The sequence below is a fragment of the Copadichromis virginalis genome, linkage group LG7, assembly GCF_057382275.1.
Source record: "Copadichromis virginalis isolate Kocher_CV1m ecotype Utaka linkage group LG7, C_Virginalis_male_GT1.1, whole genome shotgun sequence".
Taxonomy (NCBI): domain Eukaryota; kingdom Metazoa; phylum Chordata; class Actinopteri; order Cichliformes; family Cichlidae; genus Copadichromis; species Copadichromis virginalis.
The window spans coordinates 5942714-5965975 of NC_140624.1; the positions used below are offsets into that span (position 1 = coordinate 5942714).

The 23262-nt window shown below is 40.9% G+C and overlaps 1 protein-coding gene across 1 annotated transcript in view; it reads right to left on the bottom strand.

Moving 5' to 3' along the window:
* mrpl23 (mitochondrial ribosomal protein L23) overlaps positions 1–13232 on the bottom strand; it is a 50642-nt gene extending 37410 nt beyond the window's left edge. The window contains exons 1-2 of the mRNA XM_085461366.1: positions 13091–13232; positions 11310–11432 (exon numbers count right to left, since the gene is read on the bottom strand). Of these exons, the coding sequence (XP_085317492.1) occupies positions 11310–11432; positions 13091–13110 (143 nt within the window). The 5' untranslated portion in view covers positions 13111–13232. The remainder of the gene's footprint in view (positions 1–11309; positions 11433–13090) is intronic.
* Positions 13233–23262: the final 10030 nt, after the last annotated feature.

Genomic DNA, 23262 nt, shown 5'->3' on the forward strand with positions numbered 1-23262 from the left:
AATTGGATTAGCCTGGTAGAAAGCACTTCCCAAATGCGTCTGACAAAGTGCTTAATAGCGACGTTGTGGTCTGACATGAGTGCCTCGGATATGGCATCTTCTATCACCTCATACGTTTCTTTAATAGAACAGGATAATGTAATATTCACCGTTTTTCCAAGGTGACGGCCCGATACCTTGAGTTGTTGTAACAATATTAGCTGAGGCAAACATTTGCATGAGAAAACCCCATCTGTGAATACAAAGACTCTTTGTACTTAAGAGTGATGTAATATATGTTCCCATGCTATACAAACAATTGCCTTTTCCCCCTATAATAGACTAAAGTTTGGCAAACCTGACATTGGTGCAGAAGTAAAACCTTCTCTTTGACCCTCTAAGATTTGTGCATTGAGGCCTTGCTCTTTTTGATACTTGAATAAGAATTTCCACATTCAAATCCACCATTTAATCAAAATATATGGCTTGATATAGTGATTTGACCATCACAGGGTTTCTACTAAACATCAACTTCAGAGAGTTGCCCAGCTATGAAAAGTGAGAACCAGCTTGGCAGTGAGTTTCATCCTCTCAACATTCAATCGTGGTCCTGGTCCACTAGGGGCATTAGTGTGAAGAGGCTTCTGCTTTACTGTGACAAAAAAGGATCTCGTTGAGAGCATTTCTAGATGCATTTGTCTCTACTGTCAAGAGGAAAAAGATGTGGCATGCAAATCCGTCTTCTGCTCCATTTACGCTCCCCCCCCCCCCTCCACCATAACTACTGTCTCACAGTGTGTGTGCCAGAGGGCAGTGAAGCACAGCAAAGTGACCAGGGGTACGTCAGATCAGGAGGGGAAGAAAGACTGATTACACAGTCGGGTTTTCCTAGAAAGCAGTTGCGTGGAACTGGAAGAGAAGAAAGTGGCTTAGAGGCCACTGAGGTCTCTTCTGGATCATTAGCACAGTGAACTGATCCTGATTAAAGAGGAGAATATTTCTAAATCCCAACTGCTTTTACAACTAAAATTATCCCGCCACCACAAACACAGCAATGGCATCCACCATAGAAAAAAAGAGTTCTATTACCAGGTTATATAAATTTCTGTTTTTGGGGGGGTAGAGCTAAAGTTTCTGCTGCTGGATACAAGAGCTTCTAGTGTATATTTACAAACCGCGATTCATGTTTGTATTATGTTATGTACTTTGCAACAACTGTCTTCCAAACTATAACTCTTTGCAAAAAAGTTGTGATACATGTAAAATGGAAATATTAAAAATAAAAAAAATTTGCAATGACTCGAAAATCATTCAAATTGAATATTTAATTAAAACTAGTGCAAAGACAACATGTAAAATCGTGAAACGGTGGATATTTTTCCGTTTACTTTTTATACACTACCATTTCTTTTCTTTTTTAATAATCACATCTTTAATTTGACCTCAGTTGCTTTGTGTGTTGTATCACCTTTTGCTAACTGTAACCATTCATACACAAATTGCTGTGATTAGTGTAAACAAATGGTTGTCCCACCATGTGTTTGGGCCATCTCTTATTATTTTTTTCTGTGTTTGCTTCTTAAAGCCCAAAATGCTTTAACTGGCCATTGTGGAAAAGAGCAAATGAACAGAACCTAAATTGAAACCGAAGCTCGCTGTGAAACAGCCATGCTGAAGTAATGAGGGTACCTGTTTATGTGGACTGATCGGCAGAAATGTGACATATCAAGCACCAACATGAGTTTGTTTATTTGACATTAGTCACTTCATGTACCAAAACAAACAAACAAACAAACAGAAAAACTGTTATCCAAGTTTTTGGCACTCATTTGTAACCACAAGCAGACAAAAACTGATGAGGTTGTGTTTTTTCTGTTCATTGTGTATTGTGTGGAGTTAACTGATAAATAAAATCACTTTATGGCATTAGTTGTATATCTAACTGCTTTGCATTTTTATACAGTACTCTAAATTCATACACACACTTGACAGGGGTTGCATGAGATAGCTGTTTTTCCTGTGACCTGAGTCAATACATAACTCCCATCTCAGCTACAAACCAGGACCCAATCTGAAAGAAAGCCTTGGGCTGAAAGCTGAGGAGAAAATGTCAAGTTAAGTGTGCACATAAACAAGGCTAAACTTAGACAAAGGGCGTGGCGTCTCCAGCAGCGATGCAGGCAGCATCTGATCATCATCCCAGTATAAACACCCATCTGACTCCACAAGCTAACCTTTCGCACTTCTGCCTCTCAGGAAGAATGAAAACCTGTCTCCAGCAACTGCTAAGGCTAACGGCATCGTTCCTCAGCAACTGGTATATATTTATACGCAAACACTCATGCTACAAAGATTCCTCAGCCAAGACGATGAAAGAACTCCAAACACAAAACCTAGAAGGGCATCAGATGACGCAGACGATGGATTAGGTTCAATTATGGTCCGTTGTTGCCAAGCAGGTTTAATTCAGGAACACTAGCTTCATTGTCAGAAAACAGTTTAAAAAAGTTATATTGTTCTGCATTGTTAAAGGGGGAGTGTAAAGGGAGACAAGGGACCTTGATCTAATATCATGCAGTGTTAAAGAAAGAAGGGCTGGAAGCAGGATGACATAAACGAGGTAAAGCTTTTGAAGCTTTTGCTCTGTCTGGCTGTGACACGATTGTTTATGTGCGACAATAAAGCAGATTCATCAATCTGCAGATTAACCTACTTGCAGTTGCTTTCAGATGTAATCTCTCACTTGCAAAGAATCTACAAGCTTCTGGATCGTTCCTATTCTGAAATGTGGGCTAACTCGCATAGAGCCAAAAAGATTATCAGTATCACATCCACTGGTTTTAGGTAGTCAATTTACACCTGTGCTCTGAAAGCATGAAAGTAGTAGGTGAAAGGACACATTTGAAAAAGAGCAAGAGGTGGCTTTGACAGTGTATGACAATACTGAAAAACTCCCATTAGAACTGCTATCCTTAATGTGTCAACAAAATCTCAATTTTCTGTAATAAGCTATGACAACCTGGTACCCAAGTTGAATTCAATTCAGTTCTACTTATATAGCATCAATTCACAATAAGAGTCCCTTCAATTTGCCTTTATATTGAAGGGTCATGGTTAGGGATGGGTATCGTTTAGGTTTTATCCGGTACCGGTGCCAAATCGGTACTTTTGAAACGGTGCCGGTGCTTAAACGGTGCTCAAACCAGTGCTTAAAGAATGGAGAACACAAAATTGGTCCAAAAACCTCTCATGTTCAGCTGTTTTTTGTAAAAAGATAACAATGTTAGCCTTTTCTGCAGCTATGGGGCATATATGGTATCACTCTTGGCTGGACGCAGTGCTTAAACAATGGAAAAAACACAAACTTTGTCCAAAAACCTCTCATGTTTAACTGTTTTCCACTTTTTCTTTGGTCATTTTAGCCTTTTTGGCCAGGGTGAAGGGAGTATCTGCCATCAAACAAGAAGACAGCCGCATGTAACTATGACGGTGTTTGCTAGTTCACCTTACATGCATTAATTTAATAACGTGGTTAGTCTACTCAACGTAAATTACACACGAACAACATTAAGCTACTCACGCAGAGAAGAACGGCTGCTGCTGCATCATCATCCGTCATCATTTCTGCTACACTGGCAGGGCTAGGGGCCAGGACTCTCCTCTTCGGGTTTTTGGGGGATGTTGCTAACTGCGGGTCCGATAACAGGCACCACACCCGCAGCACCACCAAGCTATCAAATACGGCGCATTTTTCGGCTTTAAAAAAAACGCTATGCGTCGCCAGGTGTTTCATCGGATTCGAGGTGTTACCTCCTTTGACAGTATCACAGTATCAGCTTAAAGCACTTGTTGCTGCTGAGTTTGCATATTTTGCTGTGAAGTACAGCCAGACTTTTGACCACTTCGCCTGTGTGTATCACATCTCAGGGAAAAAAAGCACCGAAATGTGCGCTGTTTTTCGGTCTGGTTACTACCGTTTATGTCAGAATCGGTGCCATCATGGCACCAGATACCAGTACTAGGGCTGCTCGATTATGGCAAAAATGATAATCACAATTATTTTCACTGAAATTGAGATCTCGATTATTTGACGATATTTAACCCTTTAAGACCTACTATAGAACCAAGTCCGCCAGAGCTTATATTATTTTTTTACATGTTGTAGTGCCATTTGTGGGAGCATTTCAAGTTGCTATACATCAATACAACTGTTATAGCCCATATTTTAATAATATGTATTCATTAAGTCCACAGTAACTACATTAATTGCAAAAAAGTGCAATAAACTACAAAAAAATGTAAAATCATTTTGGTTTTTTTTACATATATTTCTACTTGGAGAAATTTAAGAGGTTTATCCCTCAAAACTTTAAATGCAAAAAAGTTGCAAAAAATAGTTTACAACAACAGGAAATTTATTTTGAGTGTCTTCATAGTTTTATTTTGGAGATATAGCAATTTTTATATACTGCAGGAAAAACAAAAAAAACAATCCTATGATGCAAAGAAAACAGCATGTGCATCAAAATAAACTATTTCCAGCAGTGCAATTCGAGTTCTAAGCATCCCAGAAACTATTCAGAAAAGTCAAACATGACTTATAAAAACACCAGTATAGGCTTTTAAGGCCTACAAGTAAAAAACTAAATTTTCCGCGAAATGACGTCACTTCCTGTTTCGGGCAGGAAGTGACGTGCGATAGTTTGCGCTGACGTCTGTTTCACTGTGGGAAGTGTTACGAACAGCTGATCGGATCGGCAAAGCGTGTTTCTGGAATATTATGTTTTTGTTCCTGCAAACGCTTTTTATGGAAGGAAACCGTGACCGAGGACAAGCTGATGGCATGAGATGTAAGTTTCATATGCAAAATAATTATTGCGCTAGCTTACATGGTTCAGGTTCTACAGGGATTTAAACATAGTTACACAAAACGGAGCGTGCTGCTCTGACAGGCTTTAAAGGGTTAACAATAACAATGTATTGAATAATGACTTTAAAAAATTATAATATGTTTGCAATATAAAAAATAAATGAAAAATGTAAACATCTAAGTTTAGTGAACTTTGCAGTGTTGCTCTGTGGTGCAGCTACGACACCGTAGCAAAGTTTACAAACTATGTCTACTTGACACATCTGACTCCGTGAACCCATAATGTTTCCAAACCACTGAAGTTTTTTTTTTACCTCTCTTTTCAACCAACGGCAGTCACTCTCCTCTCCAAATAACTTCTGCTTAGCTTTCCGAGCTTCCCTCGGGTCCTCTTAATTGTTGTGACGCTGTTCGAAATGCGGAGAGGTGCGCTCGATTTGCCACACGGAGCAGCGCGAGAGTAAAGCACGAGGGAGGTGCTAATAATCGGCTCAGTCATTTTTAATGATCGTTGAAAGCCCAGATCGTAATCATGATTAAAATTCGATTAATTGAGCAGCCCTAACCGGTACCCATCCCTAGTCATGGTGATTCATATGTCAAGTATTAAGTTCCACTATAGTACCGTGCAAAAGTCTTAAACCAGCCCCATTTCTTTATATTTTGTTTCTGAGCATCTTGCAGTTTTTTAAAACAGTCTTGAGCAATAGTTTTCCAGGCTTTCCCAAAGTCTTTCAAAGTGTTTTTCTGGACATTGGCTGCTTTTTCACTCCAGTACTTTATTTTTTTCAGAGGAATATTCGTTGTTTGTTAAGCTACTTAATACTTACATATGAATCACTCAATCGCAAAAGAGGCACCTTAGTCAGGGATGGGCCAGTGTTGGGTCTACACAGACAACTTAGCAAACTTAGCAACTTATACTCTGTCTACAGCAGATGAACGGCCTTTCCATTGATCCGCAACCTGTTAATTTAAGTAATAATAGATGCATTATCATCATAGTCTAAATGGAAGGGTGACTGTCAAGAAGCCATTCTAAAGGATATCAAAACAGGTCGAAAAGTCTGAAGCATGCCAAATTATCTTTAAAAAAAACAAAAACAAATCAATGCCTGAAAGTCTTACAGAACGATGAATCCAAAATAAAAATTTGTGGCTCAAATGATCGTCATCCGTAAGACAAAGTGTAGTTGGGGATCTTGTCAAAATTGATGGAATTATGAACACAAAAATGTACCAACTGATTTTGATTCCACTCTAAAAACATTACATTGTAAGAATATGGCATTGCTCTTGGCTCAAGAGGAAGAGTAGGTCATCTGCTAATCTGGAGGTCTGTGATTGAGACCAAACCCAAATGTCTAGGAGCAAAGCGCTGTGTGAAGGGTTGAATTAGGCTTGTGGCCTACAAAGGTTAGAGTAGGAAAGTATATTATAGTGCTTTATTTCCTTTTTTTTAAGATAAACATCACTTTGTATAAGCTTGATTTTGCTGTCACAACCATAGAAAGATTACTTTGTTCAGAAACTACTAAAAGACATTTAATTGGCCCCTTGTTTGACGAAGAAAAAAGAAAAAAAGAGCTGCATTAAATATTTGGCTGCTCATAGTCTTTTTGGTTTACAGCTTACAAGTAACAGACACACATTACAGTTTAAAAATTGCCCTTCCTTTATGATCTCATCAGGAGCCATTAGGCTTTTTATGATCACATATGCCCCGATGTGGCACCCAGTGTAGAACCAGTTCATGTATTTCATCATTATTTTTATTCACCAAGAACAAAACAAAACAAACAAAAAAAGAAGACTGGTGGTAGTAAAAACAAAGCTACCACAGAGACATTATTCGAACCACTGACGTTAATGGTTCTGGGAGGGGTTACATCAAGAAAGTCACTAATGACCAGCCGATACAGCCCACAGACTCCATCCACCATGACTTGATAATATCCGAGCTTTACATAGTAAAACTATTAAACGTTCAGTCCAGAGGATCAGAATCAAGGAGAACTGGTTCTGCACCAGAACCCAATGGAAAGAATTATTGACGAGTTAGGGAAAGAAATCTCAGGCACTGGTTGTTTGCTGTCTGAATTGCTCTTGCATCAACTGTGAATCTAACAGTTTTTTGTTTTTTTGGGGGGTTTTTTTGGGGGGGGGTGGTGGTCTTACAAGAAATAATACATGGATTATACACTGAAGAAAAATGCCTTAATAAAGACAAACAGCACACTTTTATGGTGAATGTCAGGGAAACATTAAACTAGCTTAAATTAATAAGGCCTTTATATACACACACAATAGTTTAAACATCGAAGGTACACTACACAACCCATACATACTCATACATGCACACATGAACATCAAAGTGCACTGCGTCAAAGTGGTTTAGCGGTGAGAATGAAACAGGAGAGTATCTTTTGCACAGATGAAAGGCAAATGAAAGCCGCTCCACATTGTTGACCTGCCCATTGTCAATTTTAGGTTGAGATACGTACAGTCTCTACTTTAACCCTCCCATCTTCAGAGACAATACACACACACATAAAGTGCTAAACACTAAGTATCAAGATCATAGTAGCCGACTTTGTTTAGAGGGAAAGCTGCCAAGGAACCCGAGACTTGAGGAGAAAAGAGACAGTTGAGAAGTTGAGAGCATAAAAGCAGTGTGTGAAGGATTAGTTTTTTTTATTTGCCCTGCAGCCTGACAATAGAACAAAAATAGATCAAAGAGCCGGTCATTGAAAGTCACAAAAGTTCTTACCGAGAAACAGGTCAATAGAGTTTACATCACAAATCTACAGGCTAAATGACTTAATATGACATTAACTTGGGTTTACAAGCATGAAAAAAAAAATGGCACAGTTTCAAACGTGTGCTTATTACGTTGAAGAGGTGACCAGATATATTGGTGACTCCAACGCTGTTAGGTCCAGGAACTGAACCATTGGCAAAAGAAATCGTGAGGTGCAGTACTACAGGGTCAGTTCGCTCAAGTCTGATTAGAGTGAGAAACCACAGCATGGTCTGGTTTCATAGTTATTAGTCTGCATAGCATGAAATGTGACTGTGTAGCAGACTCAACTGAAAGTTCAATGGCATGCTCTTTTCTTTGTGTGCATGTGTGTGAGAGAGAGTGTACTGGCCTCTCGCCATGCCAGGTGAGGTACAAGAAGGTGTGCGTGGGTGTGAGCCTAGAAATTTGATGATGTTATAGAACAGAGGGGAAATACTTACATAGCACAAAAGGTTTGAGAACAATCAAAAAGACCAACAAATACCTCCCTCTGGCAGGTAGAAAGAGAATTTCCAGAGAACACAGCCCAGGTGTCTCAAAAAACAAGTGTCAAAGGAGGATTGATTTTGGACACATAGCAAAGTGCTTAAGAAAAGCACAATAAACAGCAGGCCCAGGGTGGGACAGAGGGAAAGGATGGAGGAAGACATGCCAGAAAGTGAGTGATACTGCCAAAAAGTACGAAAACTAGAGAAAAGCAAAAGAGAGCAAGACAAACAACTATGGATATCTAGCTCCCAGGTGTCAGCAAGATAAAGGCCACCTTGTGTTATTCTCTTGAGAACGCCAACAGTTACCAGTTCTCATTAACAGCTGCTCGGCTCTAAAATTTACCCACGCTTACACCGCCTACACTTGAGAATCATAACTACAACAGCTTTCACTGCCACAGTGACTCAGACTTATCAATAAACTGGGAGTGGGAGTGACATTTGTCATTGTCTCTCTGTGTGGGTCCATTTACTACGATGTTGTTAAGAAAAGTGAAAAAAATAACAGTGTTTCCAAGCACACACTGAGGCCCCAGCAGCATATCAATCAGCCATGCACCTCTCGCAAGCATCAAAGACTGTGAGGAAAAAAACAGAACACCTTACACACCCTTATAAACACACACGCACCCTGCACTTACCCAGTTTTGTGCATATATACACAAAGAAACACACCATTCGCACAAACGGACTCACACTTACAAGTATATACAGAAAAACACACACACACACACACAAAGACACACAATTACATAAGCACCCTAGGAGTTTGGCAGAGAAGAGGCAAGAATCAGAGTGGGAGGCCAGGCACCTGGATGAACAGATTATGGTCTAAACCCCACCAGAGACACATAGATGATCTGCCTCAAACTTCAATTTTTCTCCCCAGTGTGGGTTCTGGGCTTCTCATTGCCTCAGGAGTGCTGGTAACCTCAGTGACCTTGGCTTGTAGCGGTAGTCAAAATCAGCTTGTCACTATTAAGTGATGACTGGACCTCCTGTCACGTTTAGTGACGCAGTAGATACAGCAGAAACTTGACAAAATAAGAACATCGTATCTACACAGACAAGATTAGTTTTGCCTTCCCTTTCTGTCTCACTGTTGATGCAGCTTCTCTGAGAGACTAATGGTGAAGACTCGATGTGTACAAACTGATTCAAATGCCCCAGTTCAAAGCCAAATAAAAGTACTTTTGACCTCACCTCATGCGTCACTCTCCATGTGAGAGTGAAATGACGGCCTGTCACAAGTCATTGTTGCAACTAAGCTCATTAGAGGATAATCATGAGGTGGTACACACTATCTACACTGTGGAAGACTGAGGCCTCCGTTTTCTGTTTTTGAGCCTGTCACACCACCTGGTGGCCACAATATCAAACATCAGGGACATATTACTGGTCCCGCAAGACCGTTACTGTGGCAGTAAAAATAAATTACTGCAGACTAAATGCAAAACATATGTTCATTGTACCATACGTTCAACTGAAACTACTATAGTCTAAACTCTAAAATAAATTTACAGCCTATACAGGGCAAAAAATGATTGGGTCTTTTTAAAGTTTATTTTATGTTCATTATATCTTTTTTAAGTTTAGTGTAGTTTTGTTTTGTTCTCTTCTTGGATTAGTCACTTGACCACTCTTACTCATTTGTTTTGTGTTCATTATCAATCGCATATGGAGAAAGAAAAAAAAGAAAAAAGGATCCTCAATCCAAGGAAATCTGCTCTAGAGCTGAACAGCTTGTACTTAAACAGAGAGAGATAGATAGAGTGAATGCTTACAAAAGGGCCAGTATGTACAAGTAAGCATTTGTGATTTTTGATTAATGTGTGTACAAATTTACAACTGGAACAATACGCAGACTTCAAACGATAAGCACCTGCATTTATGGGCAACGGCAGCCTGAAAGGACTAAACAAATGGACTAGTATGTAATTTATGGCGCCGTGGAAAAAGACAGGAAAAAAAAACACTGTGGCAATAAAACTATAAATGAAATATTCCACTGACGTAAAAGTATTTTAGATCAGAGGCATTATATCTGACATATAAGTTATAATAATTATGTACAACAAGCTCTATCGTGAGATCTGTTAAATTAATATGTTAGGAAATACTCAAATCTCTCCCAAAAGACTTTTCAGGACTTTTCATTTACAGTTCAGAAAGAGGTGATTAGAGGCCAGTGCTGGTGATTATAAAAGACAATTTGCTTGAAAAAGTAACTATGCATTTAAATAAAGTAGTATTAACAGGAAGTTAAGCGTGGGATTTACTGGCTGTTTTACACATTGAGTCATATTAGCAGTGTTTCCCTGAGTCTCACACGGAGCTGAAATGAATCAAGTATGCATGCAGTAAGTGAATGACAAATAAAATATTGAGTTTTGTTGATTTTTTTTTTAGGGCTGGGGAAAAGGGGGTTGTGAGCTGAGACATTGTAAATAACAAAGACCTCACATCAGGGAAAAGAGTAGCATAATACCTAAATGTAAACTAAAAGACAATTTTCAGCCTCAGTGAACTGATGTTGGGTCACAAACACATTTAACCTCCTAAGACCTGAACTCTTCCATGGCATGCATTTTTAAGTTCTCTTTGATATTTGGGAATATTGGGGCCCGATGAATGTAAAAAAAAAGAATTACCAGATTTTTTTTTTTACCTTATTTTTGTTTTTAAGAAAAATAAGAGCCACATATCAGGAAATTCGTTTAAAATTTTGATAGGACAGTAGCAGTTTAATGTCCTCGTAAGTGGATATCAGGCCCTGTAGAGCAAAATTTAGTATTTTGGTCTAAATAACCCAAAATAGTGGACGCCAGGTCCTAGGAGGTTAAAATAGAGAAGAATATAACACACGAGAGACTGTAATTTAGTTTTCCAGCAATCACCTTTATGTTTTCCTACTCAAAGAATAATAGGCATCCATTAGCTTAAACAAAAAATGGACTGCAAACCACACTTTTATATTTTATGGACAAATAACCATGTCTAAACTTGAGGCAACCTTGAGAATAAATACAGACTCACTAATCCGTGCATAGTAAAAGTTTCTCCAAGTATTATGTGCTGCAAAATCAATTTACCTGAGAACGGTGTGATAAATAAAGGTGTATGGTAATGAACTCATACATATTAACGTTTATAATCAAAGACTTACTCCATTGGGATGCGAAACTGGACAGTGTCTTGAGGCTGCTCTTTTCCCGGCCTCACCAGGGTCAGAAACCAGCTAGGTCTGAAGATCCTCAGCTGGGGATTGCCCAGCTGGTAGAGAGGATATCTGAGGAGATATGCACAGGCTGGCTCTTATTATCCTTGATATCGTTCCCATAAATCCTATAATATTGTCTAAAAGAAAAGCACAATAACTGCTACCTAGATAATCAAGTAAAATTATGTCTTTAATCTTTGTTTGATTTAAGATAAGCAGCTGAGGTCAGTCCAGCACCAAGAGGGTTCCCTTTTCTACTAAAAATATCTGGAACAGTTCCTTAAACTTTCAGCTCACACAAATGCGTAGAACGGAATTTCTTTGGAGATTTTACTCACTGCCATATAAGCAGGTAGCGCATCTTTCCTTTTACTTAGTTAAGACAAATTGAAAAAACAAATAGAAATAAGGATGGGCAAGAATAACTTTGTCTGAAATCAAGAGCATTGAACTACAGAGGTCTTGACCGGGGATGTCAAATATATTTTACATCGAGGGCCACAAAAGGTCCACTTTGATCTTAAGCTGGCCGAATAAAACTCAGTTTATTATCAGTGTAAACAGATTTCCCTACACATTTAATCCCTGAGATATCTTAATATAAAATAAAGAAGTGCATTTTCGACAGCACATTGCAGTTTTTCTACATGAAAAATGTGAAAGATTACAGAAAAGTTCTGGCAGCTCACTGCCCAAACTGTCCCTATTTATAAAACTTAAAAAAGTACTGTCGATGTTTGAAATTTTCTTGTTTTAACGGAGCTTTTCTGTCATTTAACTGTTTTATTGCTTACATTGATTCGGTATAGTATGAATGACTATGGGGGAGGTTGTCATCAGCAGGAAAAGCTGTAAAACTTATAAAAATACAGTTAATCCAGCAGGCAGGATCGGGGCTTTATGTTTAGCACTCCTGGTCTATACCTAAGGATGTGAGGTCAAAGATGTGTCTTCCTCCAGACACAAACAAATGCAGCCGGTAAATGGGGGAGACTCAAAGGAATATGAGACACTGAAACAATCTTTTATTAAATACACACACACAGAGTTTGTTTTGCACTGCCACGCTTTATAGTAACTTCTCCATGAAACTTGGAAAAACAGACAAATCCAAGTCTCCAAACCTAAATGATCAAATATTAGCAGTGTAGCATTTTATTGGATCTTGAGCAAATAGAAAAAATGTGTTTATGATGTTTCTGTTTAGCGGTGGTCCCCCATTAGGCAAGATCGTTTGTATTTACGTAGCTCAGCAATACAAGCTACACATTTCCCGTGCAATGTCTACGGTGCACTAATAACAGCACCCTGTATTAATAAGCGTGGGTTAAACCTCGTAAACAGTCACATTACCCCTACGATGATTTAATATTGCGGCAGATTAGTTGCTGCAATTTCACCAACCTGCAAAGTGACTGCACAACAACTCCAACATCATGTTATGCCGTTTGTTTTTAGCATAGCAGGCTAGCGCCCGCTAAGTTCTTGTTGCTTAGTTATCTGAAATTCACAGTGAGCACATAACTTGCAGTCTAAAATACACTGACAGTTATTGACAGCAACGTGGACTAATCCGACTGCATTCAGGACAGAGTGCATACAGGTCAGCTGGGAGACATGCTAGCAATAGCTTGCTTTCTTAGGTTAAACTGCCAGAAAAGATGACTAGCAATGTATCCACGAGTAAAACTGAGGCTTCTTATTTAAACAAAACACTTGATACTCACAGCAGTCGTGTTACTGGCATCCCTAGAAATTCTTACTGACAGACATACGCTGATAGTTACTTTATAGTTTTTCAAGGTTGTCAAATCCTACACGTGCAGGGATGTGCTTCCGGGAACATTGGCAATGCGCAAGCGCATTGGATATACTACCTTCCTGTGATGCTAGGGTGTTAGTGAGCTGTATGATATGTGTGCTCCTTGTTTCAGCTTATTGAATAATAAACTAAAAGATCCCCATGTTATACCGGACTGTTATGCAGCTAAAAAAAAAAAAAAAAAAAGCACTGAAAAGATTCAATTACTTTGTCACGCATTCGGTTTCATTTTTGAGAATGTCATTGTTGTGAGCATATTGAGAAATTAGTATATCAGAGAAACAGTCGGGTTGAGCAGTTTGGACAGAAAGGAAAGAAAGACAAAGCCTGCAATGGTTTGTTCATGTGCAAAAAATGACTGTTCTGGCGACCCCTAAAGGGAGCAGTTGATAGAAGAAGAAGAAGATTTTGAGTATATTCTCAGGACATATATGATTAGGCATCAGCAGAGGGAGACCTCCTCCCATCTCTGCATCTTCTTATCTTTGCTTCAGACTCCACATTTGTTGTCTCTTCTTACAACACGATGTGCCTGCACCAAGGGTAAAGATGATTGAAGACCCCCTGAGTGGAACATGAGTCTGTGGCTCAGCTGGTTCAGACCTGGCAGGAAATGGACCTCACTGACAATCCACACTGTGCTTGGGAGGGGAGATTCCATCAGTTAAGATGTCATGGAGTGGATGTGTGTGTGTGTGTCTGTGTGTGTGTGGAAGGCTTTTATTATTATAGAGTTGCGTCAGTGTATGAGGCATTTTGTTGCACTATTTCAGAGCGTCCTATAATGCCACTAGATGTCCAGTTTCATTTTTTTTTTTTCTGTAAGAAATGTAAATAATTGCTGCTGCTGAGTTCATTGCTTGTTTACTTGTTTGTTTCTTTGGAACTGGTTCATCTGACAGCTGATACGACGCTGTAGCAGGGAGCCATTATGCTGATGAGCCTGAGGTGCGACGGTTGCTTTAAAAACATAAGCTTGAATGCCAGAATGCAGTGGCTGCTGCTTATTGTGCATAACGACACTGGATTGTTCATTAAAATAGGTTAAATTCTATAAGCTCTAAAATTCATGATTCAACTAATAATAGATTGATACATTCAGGACCGGCCCTAACCAATCTGGCGCCCTAGGCAAGATTTTAGGTGGCGCCCCCCTACATCGGCAGTGTAGTGTATGTACTCACAAGAAACCGAATAGCTTTGTCTTTGACCTTTTTTTTTTTTACTTAAAGAAAGCAAATTCACAATCAGAATAATTAACAAGATAAAAAAATATATGAATAAATAAATGAATACAAAAAATAAAAAATGAATATATGAAATACAATAAATTTCATTTCATTTCATTTATTTATTTTTTTCACACTTGGTACAACAGATCAAACAAACCAACCACACTTTCTATCAATAAAGCACTACAACCATGTGTGAAAAGGAGCAGGAAGAACAAAATATTCTTATTAAACACCGCCCCCTATCTACATTCCAACTTATATTACAAGTGGGCACCAAAAATCAGGGAACAAACTAATATTAACATTTCTCTCCGGTCCTAACCCAAATCAAACAACAAATATACCACTCCACATAGTAACAAGGAGAAAAATAAAATTAAATAAATAAAACAAAAAATTATAATGGATCCATTTTCAATGAACTCCAATTTCATTCACATTCTTCATATTGAGTTATCGTTTTAAGAATGTAACACTTTTTAAAACAATGTAAACTTATACAGTTCTTTAAATTATAATGAAGAGAGTTCCACAGTCGTATACCCCTAACCGTTGGACTCATTAATCTTTGTGCAGTCCTAGCTAGCTGATGCTTAAAATAAAATTTCCTTCTGCTATCTTCTCCCCCTGAACACATTAAAAATACTCTTTGTAACTTAAAGGGCAAAATATTATTTTTAGCCTTAAACATAATTAATAGTGTCCGTAATTTCACTAAATCTCCTAATTTTAATAATTTTGATTTTATAAATAATTTATTTGTATGTTCTCTATATTTAACGTTATGAATCATTCGTATCACTTTCTTCTGTAATAAGTTTAGAGGTTTTATAGTATTCTCATATGTATTCCCCCAAACTTCAACACAGTAACTAAAATATGAGAAAAACAATGAAAAATATAAAATGCGCATTGTTTTATGATCTAATAAATCTCTTAAATTTCCCAAAATATAAATGCTTTTGACCATCTTCTTTCTAATATACTCAATATGAGATTTCCACGTCAAATTTTCATCTACTATTACACCCAAAAAACGAAATTTCTCCTCCTCTTCTTTTCTCTTTTTTCTTCCCTGGGCACCTGACAGTTTTGGCCGTTTTGACACCTTGTGTTGATTTTTTGATGTGGTGACGTCCAAAAGGAACCATGATACGGGAAGGGAGGGGGCGCACCGTGCGGGGAGGGGGGGGGGGGGGGGCGTAATGTTGTAACAAATAATATTTCTATTAAATAAGCTTTACTTTACATTTTAATTAACGTGGGATTATTTTTTGTATTTAGAAATAATAGTACCAACTTTTTTTTTTTTGGATGGCGCCCTTAGCATTTGCCTATACGGCCTATGCCACGGGCCGGCCCTGGATACATTCACACAGAGCTTATCAGAGTGCAGGTAACCTACAAATTCATTTAGTAGTTGTTTTATTATTTATACACAGCAGTATTTCTACTGAAAGTAAATAACAGATTGTTTCAATCTCAATGCATCACTTGGATATCTGAAGAATAAAAAAGATGACAGACATTAACTAGGAGGAAGTATTCATCAAACAGCCACACCATATCACTGAAAATCCTTCTTATGCCAGGCTCACTCACCTCTGGGGATCTCGTGTTTGGCATCTGGGTGTTGGCAGCGCATCCTTTTGGTCCTTCAAAGTAGCATTCACATAAATGGGCCAATGACCAAATGGGCGCTAGCCATTGCTTTATAAACGCAATGCAAATATCACCTGGGCAGTGAATCCTAATGCCATGTGATAACTATTTTCAGTAATTATATCATAATTTTATTAATCATCAGTGTTAATACACTTTGGACTAAGAGTATTTTGCAGAAAAATCAAAACTTATGCATATTTATAGCAATTGTTGAATTTAAAATCACTGTAACGAATGTGGAGAAGGATGCGGTTATCTTATCTTATCTTTATTTGATATGCCACTAGTCGGTATTTGTTTGTTTGTATTTTGTGGGTGTTTTTATATTAAATATCATTATCTATATCCTGCATTTTACTTTTTTCACATCAATATCACTGAGATTTCCTAATAAAATTCAGATAAATTAAATTAAATAAACAATTCAGGTCAACACAGTGGATCAGCGTTAAGCATTGTTGCCTCATAGCAACATGACCCCCATGCAATCCTGAATTTGATAATCATAAGAAAATGGCTGGTTAGATATTTCATACCAGATATGTTTACAGTGATTCCTGCATATTTTTCTGCCATTGTAGCTGAAAGCAGAGAACATTTCACAGTAGTCTTGTGGCTCAATCCTGCATCTGTGTTCTAGCTTTGTGAAAAATATTCCTGACAGCGGGTCTGAGAATCCAATAGCAGTAAGGGTACCATTAGCTGGCACATGGAGGTCTGTGTGACCCTCCAAAGATATGCCTCCTCGGACCATTACTAACCCACTGCCAAACTGGCCATGCTGAATGATGATGTTCCAGGCATCTTAACATTCGCTGCAGTGTTTCCAGATTCTTTCACTTCTGTCATGTGCTAGTTCTCAACTTTGAAGATGCCAGTGCTAGTGCCAGTGGTGGCCCTGAAAGTTCTGGTGTTCTCTGGAGAAAGATAATCTGCACCGTGCTGTGTCGTGAGCACAGTTCCCACTAAAGGGCAATGAGCTCTCGTACCATCCTCATGGAGACAGCAGCTTCCTGGAGGCAGTTTTGTAGGATTCTGGCATTGCTGCTCCAGTCTTCACCAAAAAGAGCAGAAATCAGTCATGCTCCTGGGTTAATGGCCATCCGCACCTTTGTCCAGATCACCTCCTGCTATAGGCCATCTTCTAGTATCTTCTTTACACTCCTGAGCCTGTGCAGTCAGGGGAGATAAAGACAGAGCAGTAGCTTTTGACCATGACCAACTGCAAAACCACTCCCGTTTTGACTGTTGTCTCTTTGTTGCATCCCCAATGCATCTATGCTTTTATTTGCACCAGAGCAGTTGAAATGGATTCATAGTCAGTTATGCTTCCTAAGTGGACAGTTTGACATGCTTGAGTTTAATTGATTTTGTGTTCTACTGCGATGATCGAGTGGTCCCTTAATTTTATGAGCAGTGCTCATTAACTAATTTCACTGGCTGCTGTAAGAACACAAACTGAAATATTGTTTTTTTTATTGCTTTTTTAATACAGAGTTTGGGATATCACAACTGTTCTCATCACTGTTTAAAATTGGCTCTTTGGGAAAATAGATGTAGCTGATTATGCTTATCATTCAATTTTAAATAAGTCATGATTTGGTCGGTGGCTGCTTGTCTGTCTTGCATTTTTAGCTACAGTAGACACACCCACACACGCAAAAGCACTCATACACAAACCCTATCACATTTGTATTTGCAACAATTGTAACTAATACTCAGTTGTGCATGTAGCTGCTATAGCTACAATTCATTCTTAAAGCAATGGTCATTCAATAACTGAAATTGTACTTTTTTAACATCACTATCACTTTGTACTGTGTCTGAGTGAAAGAGAGCAGAACAAAGACAGCAAAAGCAAAGCAGAGATTGTATATTTTGGGACAGTAAAAGCTGGGAGAATTCGAGGGTAGAGGAGGGAGCGCTCTAATAGCAGAGGTGGATAGACGGAAACAGTTCAGTCTACTGTGGCATTGTCCTGCCAAGAGTGAGCACTGGGGCAGCATGGAAACTTTCCCCCTCTGACTCTCAGGCAGTCGCAGGAGAAGTCGTCGGTATTGGATATCCAAGAGAAAGAAAAAAGGAAACAGTAAATTAAAGATCCAGACATGGATGGAAAAGTTTGTCAGCTGAATTCAATAGTTTTGCACGTAACGAGATCCACTGTTTTAGCAATTCCTTCTGAAGTCACTTCAAACCTTCTTGAAGAATGGTCCAGCTCATTCCCTAAACAGTTGCTTGGGTAAAACAGGCTATGTGATAGCTAATGTGACAAAGATGCATGACAGCATCATGCACGTTTGTAATGCTAACGAAAGCTGTCCACAAATAGATTCACACAAGCACCCGCAAAAGTCCTCAAAAGTAGGTCTTTGTCATTAGAACCACAATTTGTCCACAAACATACACACAACATACACAGACTCACAAGGTGAAAGCAGCACTACCTAAGCTATTACATTTACTGTAATGAGGGTTTTTTTTAGACACTTTATCAGCCAAATACCTTACATTCAGTGAATTTTGCACAAAAACAGCGCCTTAGTAGCACGTTAGCATCTCACTGCATAGATACATTAAAGCGGATGATTAGGAATTACAGAAACAAAAATAAAGACAGACAGCAATGAATGAGAGAATGCTTTCAAACTAGAATTGAGTTAAAAGTGGCCTTCGGCTGTTACAGGCGAGGCTCATATAGTAGGTTTGGACTACAGCATGTTATGCGTGTTATGTGTAGCAGATGTGAAATGGTCGACTGCGTTGTGACAACAGACACGGACTGGCTGGAAACAGGGTTTATTCCTATAAAACAGAGTGCAGCAGCAAAATCAGTGTCACACAGCGGCAGCAGGCTTCTCCTCACCCAGTGTGGAGTCCGTACAGCTCTGGCTAGGAAACCCCACACCCGCAATGTGGCCGCAGGTGGCGTTACACTGATTAATGTCCCACTTCAACAATAACACACGGAACCTTAGTTCCACAAAAATAAAGTTCACACAATAAAAAAGTATAACCTATGTACAATACAGTTTTGAGAATGTTCACAATTCGTACATTATATCTCAGCTACATACTCCCCCCTGAACTTCTCAAAACCCGTTAGGTAAGGGTGAGCAACTGAACGTCACATATAACAATTCGTAACTGTCAGTGATCTGGAAATTCACTACCCGGTGATACGTGCAACAAATATGTTTCCCAACTCATGGGGAAAGTAAACAGAAGAAAGTTGGCCAGACCCCCTAATGTTTACTCGCAAGAGAAAGTGCCTTATACACTATCCTGAACAAACAACACGGTAACAGCTACTATATGATGAATAGTACTCTGAGCTGAAGACAATCTCAAAATAGGTGTTAACATCTGACATGAAAATCACCCAACATATAAAACAAGTAGCCCTCACAGAAACAAGTTCTTGGCAAAGCTGCTCACTACATTGCCTGTTTGTAGGTTTCTTTGCTTCATAGTCTGGATTAACCTATTCACAGGCTTCACTATTCGACCCACTCTCGTCCTGATCTGGCCTGCTGCATTACTTGGGGGTACACCACCATGTTTCACGAGGCTCCCAACCTCGCTGACTGGCTGACTTTCAGGGTAACTGATACTTGGTAGTGTTCCCTCCTCAACTGGGGTAGTGCAAGCCCTGCTGTTGTTGTCATCATCTACTTCAGGGTAAGCAGCTACTTCACTACTGGCACTGTCACTGTCCTGATGCTCCTCATCGTCCAACTGCGCACAGACACTGTCTCCAATACTGTCACACTCTTGGGGTCCTCTAGGAGCCGGGACACAGTCATCCGTCATCTGAGCCACCCAACGGGCTGTGCGTTCAGTACAATCGTCCTCAGGATCAGCGACAGGGGATTCTCCATCAGATTGACTCTGCTCCTGGCCGAGTTCTGATTCACTGGCAAAAGACATCTCTGGTTCGCCCTCGGACTCTATGGGCAGGAAATTAGCCTGCAAAAGCAAGTTCCTATGGACAACTTTCTCCTGTCCACTCTTGACGTTCCTGATGCGATACGTGTGGCATGTGGGGTTCTTGGAGATCACAGTGTAGATGGTCGACTCCCACCTATCAGCTAACTTCCTACGACCCCGTTCGCCCTTGTTTGCCAAAAGGACACGATCTCCTTCCTCAATGTCAACACCTTTCTGCTTTTTGTTGTACAGGTCTGCTTGACGCTGCTGACTAGCTCCGGTGTTAGTCTGGGCCAATGCGAGTGCTTCTCTGAGGTCATCTCTCATCCTTTTTACATAACTGTCATAGTCTGTTACATCATTGTCCCTTGCAACATTGTGAAACATGACATCCACTGGTAACCTGGGGATACGCCCGTACATTAGGAAGAACGGTGCGTAACCAGTGGACTCATGAGCGGTGCAGTTGTAGACAAAGGTCAATGTCTGCAACATCTGAGGCCACTTGTGCTTCTCCCTCGGAGGTAGGGCTCTGATCATATTTCCCAAGGTCCTGTTAAACCTTTCGGTGTGACCGTTACCCATAGGGTGGTAAGGTGTCGTTCTTGACTTCTGCACCCTGGCCACTTGCAGCAGCTCTTGGATCAACTCACTCTCAAAATTGGCGCCCTGGTCTGAATGGATCCTTTGAGGGAAGCCATAGACACAGAAATATCTGTCCCACAACTGGCGCGCAACTTGTTTTGCCGTCTGATCTGAGCACTGGAAAGCATGGGCCATCTTGGTGAAATGGTCAGTCACTACTAGAACATCCACACTCTTGCCCCTGTGATCCTCTGCGGACCAGAAGTCTATGCAGACGAGCTCAAGAGGACCGGTAGTTTTAATGCTTTCAAGAGGAGCCCTCCCCTCAGGCTCGAGTGTTTTGCTGACAACACAACGTTTACAGCACTTGACATGCTCGCGAATGTCATGCTCCATGTTGATCCAGAAAAATCTCTGCCTGGCTAGGTACAGAGTTCTGCTTTGGCCCTGATGGCCAGCATCATCATGGACACCTGACAGGACTTGACTGATTAATGTGGATGGGGTCACGTACTGATGGCGCTTTTTGCCAGTGAGCAGGTCTTTGCTCACTCTGTACAGGATACCATCCAACACTTTCAACTTTTCCCACTGTTTCATCGTCTTTTGCGCTCTGTGCGACAGGTGAGCTCTTTCTCTACGTGATGGACGCCGACCACGTACGACGAACGGAATGACTTGAGACAGTGTCACATCTGCTCTCTGCTCCTCCTGTAGCTCCTGGAGCGAGAAGGCAGACAAGGTGTTCTGGCCTAGTGAGGGAAACCGATCTAGCTCTTGAGTCAACCAGGAGATTGCTCTCTGTTTTGAGCCTTGGTCCCACTCAGCGTGGCCTGCGAAGACTGCGGAAACTTCATCATTAGTCAGGGAACAACACCCTAGGCTCTCTGCAGGGGCCAAACACTCAACACTTTGGTGGTTGGCACTGAGCCTGAATGCATCCTGAACCGAGATTTCTTTGACCTGTTGCGACTCCTCTAACAGGGTTGCATAGGGTTCAGTCATGAGTCTCTGACTAACACGGTTGTGAACGAATGGCTGCCTGCTCAGTGCATCTGCAACGACATTTTTACTGCCAGGAATGTACTTGATGCTGAAGTCGTAGGGGGACAGCTTTGACACCCACCTCTGTTCACATGCATCAAGCTTGGGCTTCGTGAGAATATATGTTAGGGGGTTATTGTCTGTCCAGACGGTAAAGCTATGCCCCTTCAACCAGTGGCTGAATTTGTCACAGACAGACCACTTTAGCGCCAGAAACTCAAGGCGATGGGCGGGATAGTTTCTCTGTGCACGGGCGAGGGCCTTGCTGGCAAATGCAACGGGACGTGCTTTACTCTCGCCCTCTTGGACTTGTGACAGCACAGCACCCAAGCCGTCCTGTGAAGCGTCTGTCGACAAGATAAATGGTTTGTTGAAATCAGGGTGAGCAAGCACAACGGAGTCAAGGAGTGCAGCCTTCAAGCGTTCAAACGAGTCAACATGCTCCTTCTTCCAATCACTTGGGCTGAGCCTCCGGAAAGAAGCAGCACCTCGGGCATTTACTTTCTTTCCTTTAGGAGCGGCAGTCAGGGTAAAAAGGGGTCTGGCAATCTTAGAACAGTCCTGTATGAAGTGTTGGTAATACATTACCATACCCAGAAACGACTTTATCTTCTTCTGGGATGGCGTAACCCCGTCCTCCATCATGAGATCAGCCTCTGAGATAGCGGTGATCGCCTTAACCTTGTCAGGATCGGTCGAAACCCCGCCTTCAGTCACAACATGGCCCAGAAATCTCACACTCCTTCGGAGCAGATGACATTTTTTGGGGGCCAGCTTCAGTCCATGGGCACGTAGTCTGCTAAACACAATCTCCAACCTCCTGAGAGCCTCTGCTTCATTGGGTGCATAAACAAGCAGGTCGTCCAGGTAGCACAGCAGGGTTAGGAAATTCTGGTCGCCAAATATGCCCATCATGAGACGCATGAAGCTCGCCGGGCTGTTGCACAGGCCTTGGGGGAGTCTGTTAAACTCGTAGAGCCCCATTGGTGTTGTGAAGGCCGTTAGCTTTTTGTCCTCCTCTGCCATCTCAATATTGTAGAAGCCAGAGGTGAGATCCATGGCACTGAAAATTGCGTTACCTCCCAGGGCTGCCAGACAGTCTGACTGGTGGGGCAAGGGATGGGCATCCTTGACTGTGCGTGCGTTCAACCAGCGGTAGTCCACGCATATTCTGAGATCTCCATTCTTCTTCCACACCAGTACCAGTGGGGACGCCCACTCACTGTTGGATTTGCGGATCAGCTCTCGCTCCTCCATCTCTGTGAGCACCTGTCGCAACTTGTGGTACTGCCCTGGAGGGACGCGCCGATAGGGAAGTCTGAACGGCCTGTCGTCAGACAGATGGATGCGATGGACAAAATCCTTTGCCAGTCCACAGTCCAGCTTACCCTTGGAAAAGACATCCTCATACCTGTGGATGAGTTGCAGTACCTGAGCCTTCCAGTGGTCTGAGACTTCACAAGAGTCGAGGTCTAGGTCCTCCAACCCCATCTTCTGCAAGCTGTCACGCAGGCTAGGGCAGGAGGGAGGGCTACTCTGTGCGTCGCTACACACTGTCTGGCTCTGGACCCTAAGGGTCTCACTTGGGTTTTGGTCAGAAGCCACTTCGAGATCTTCA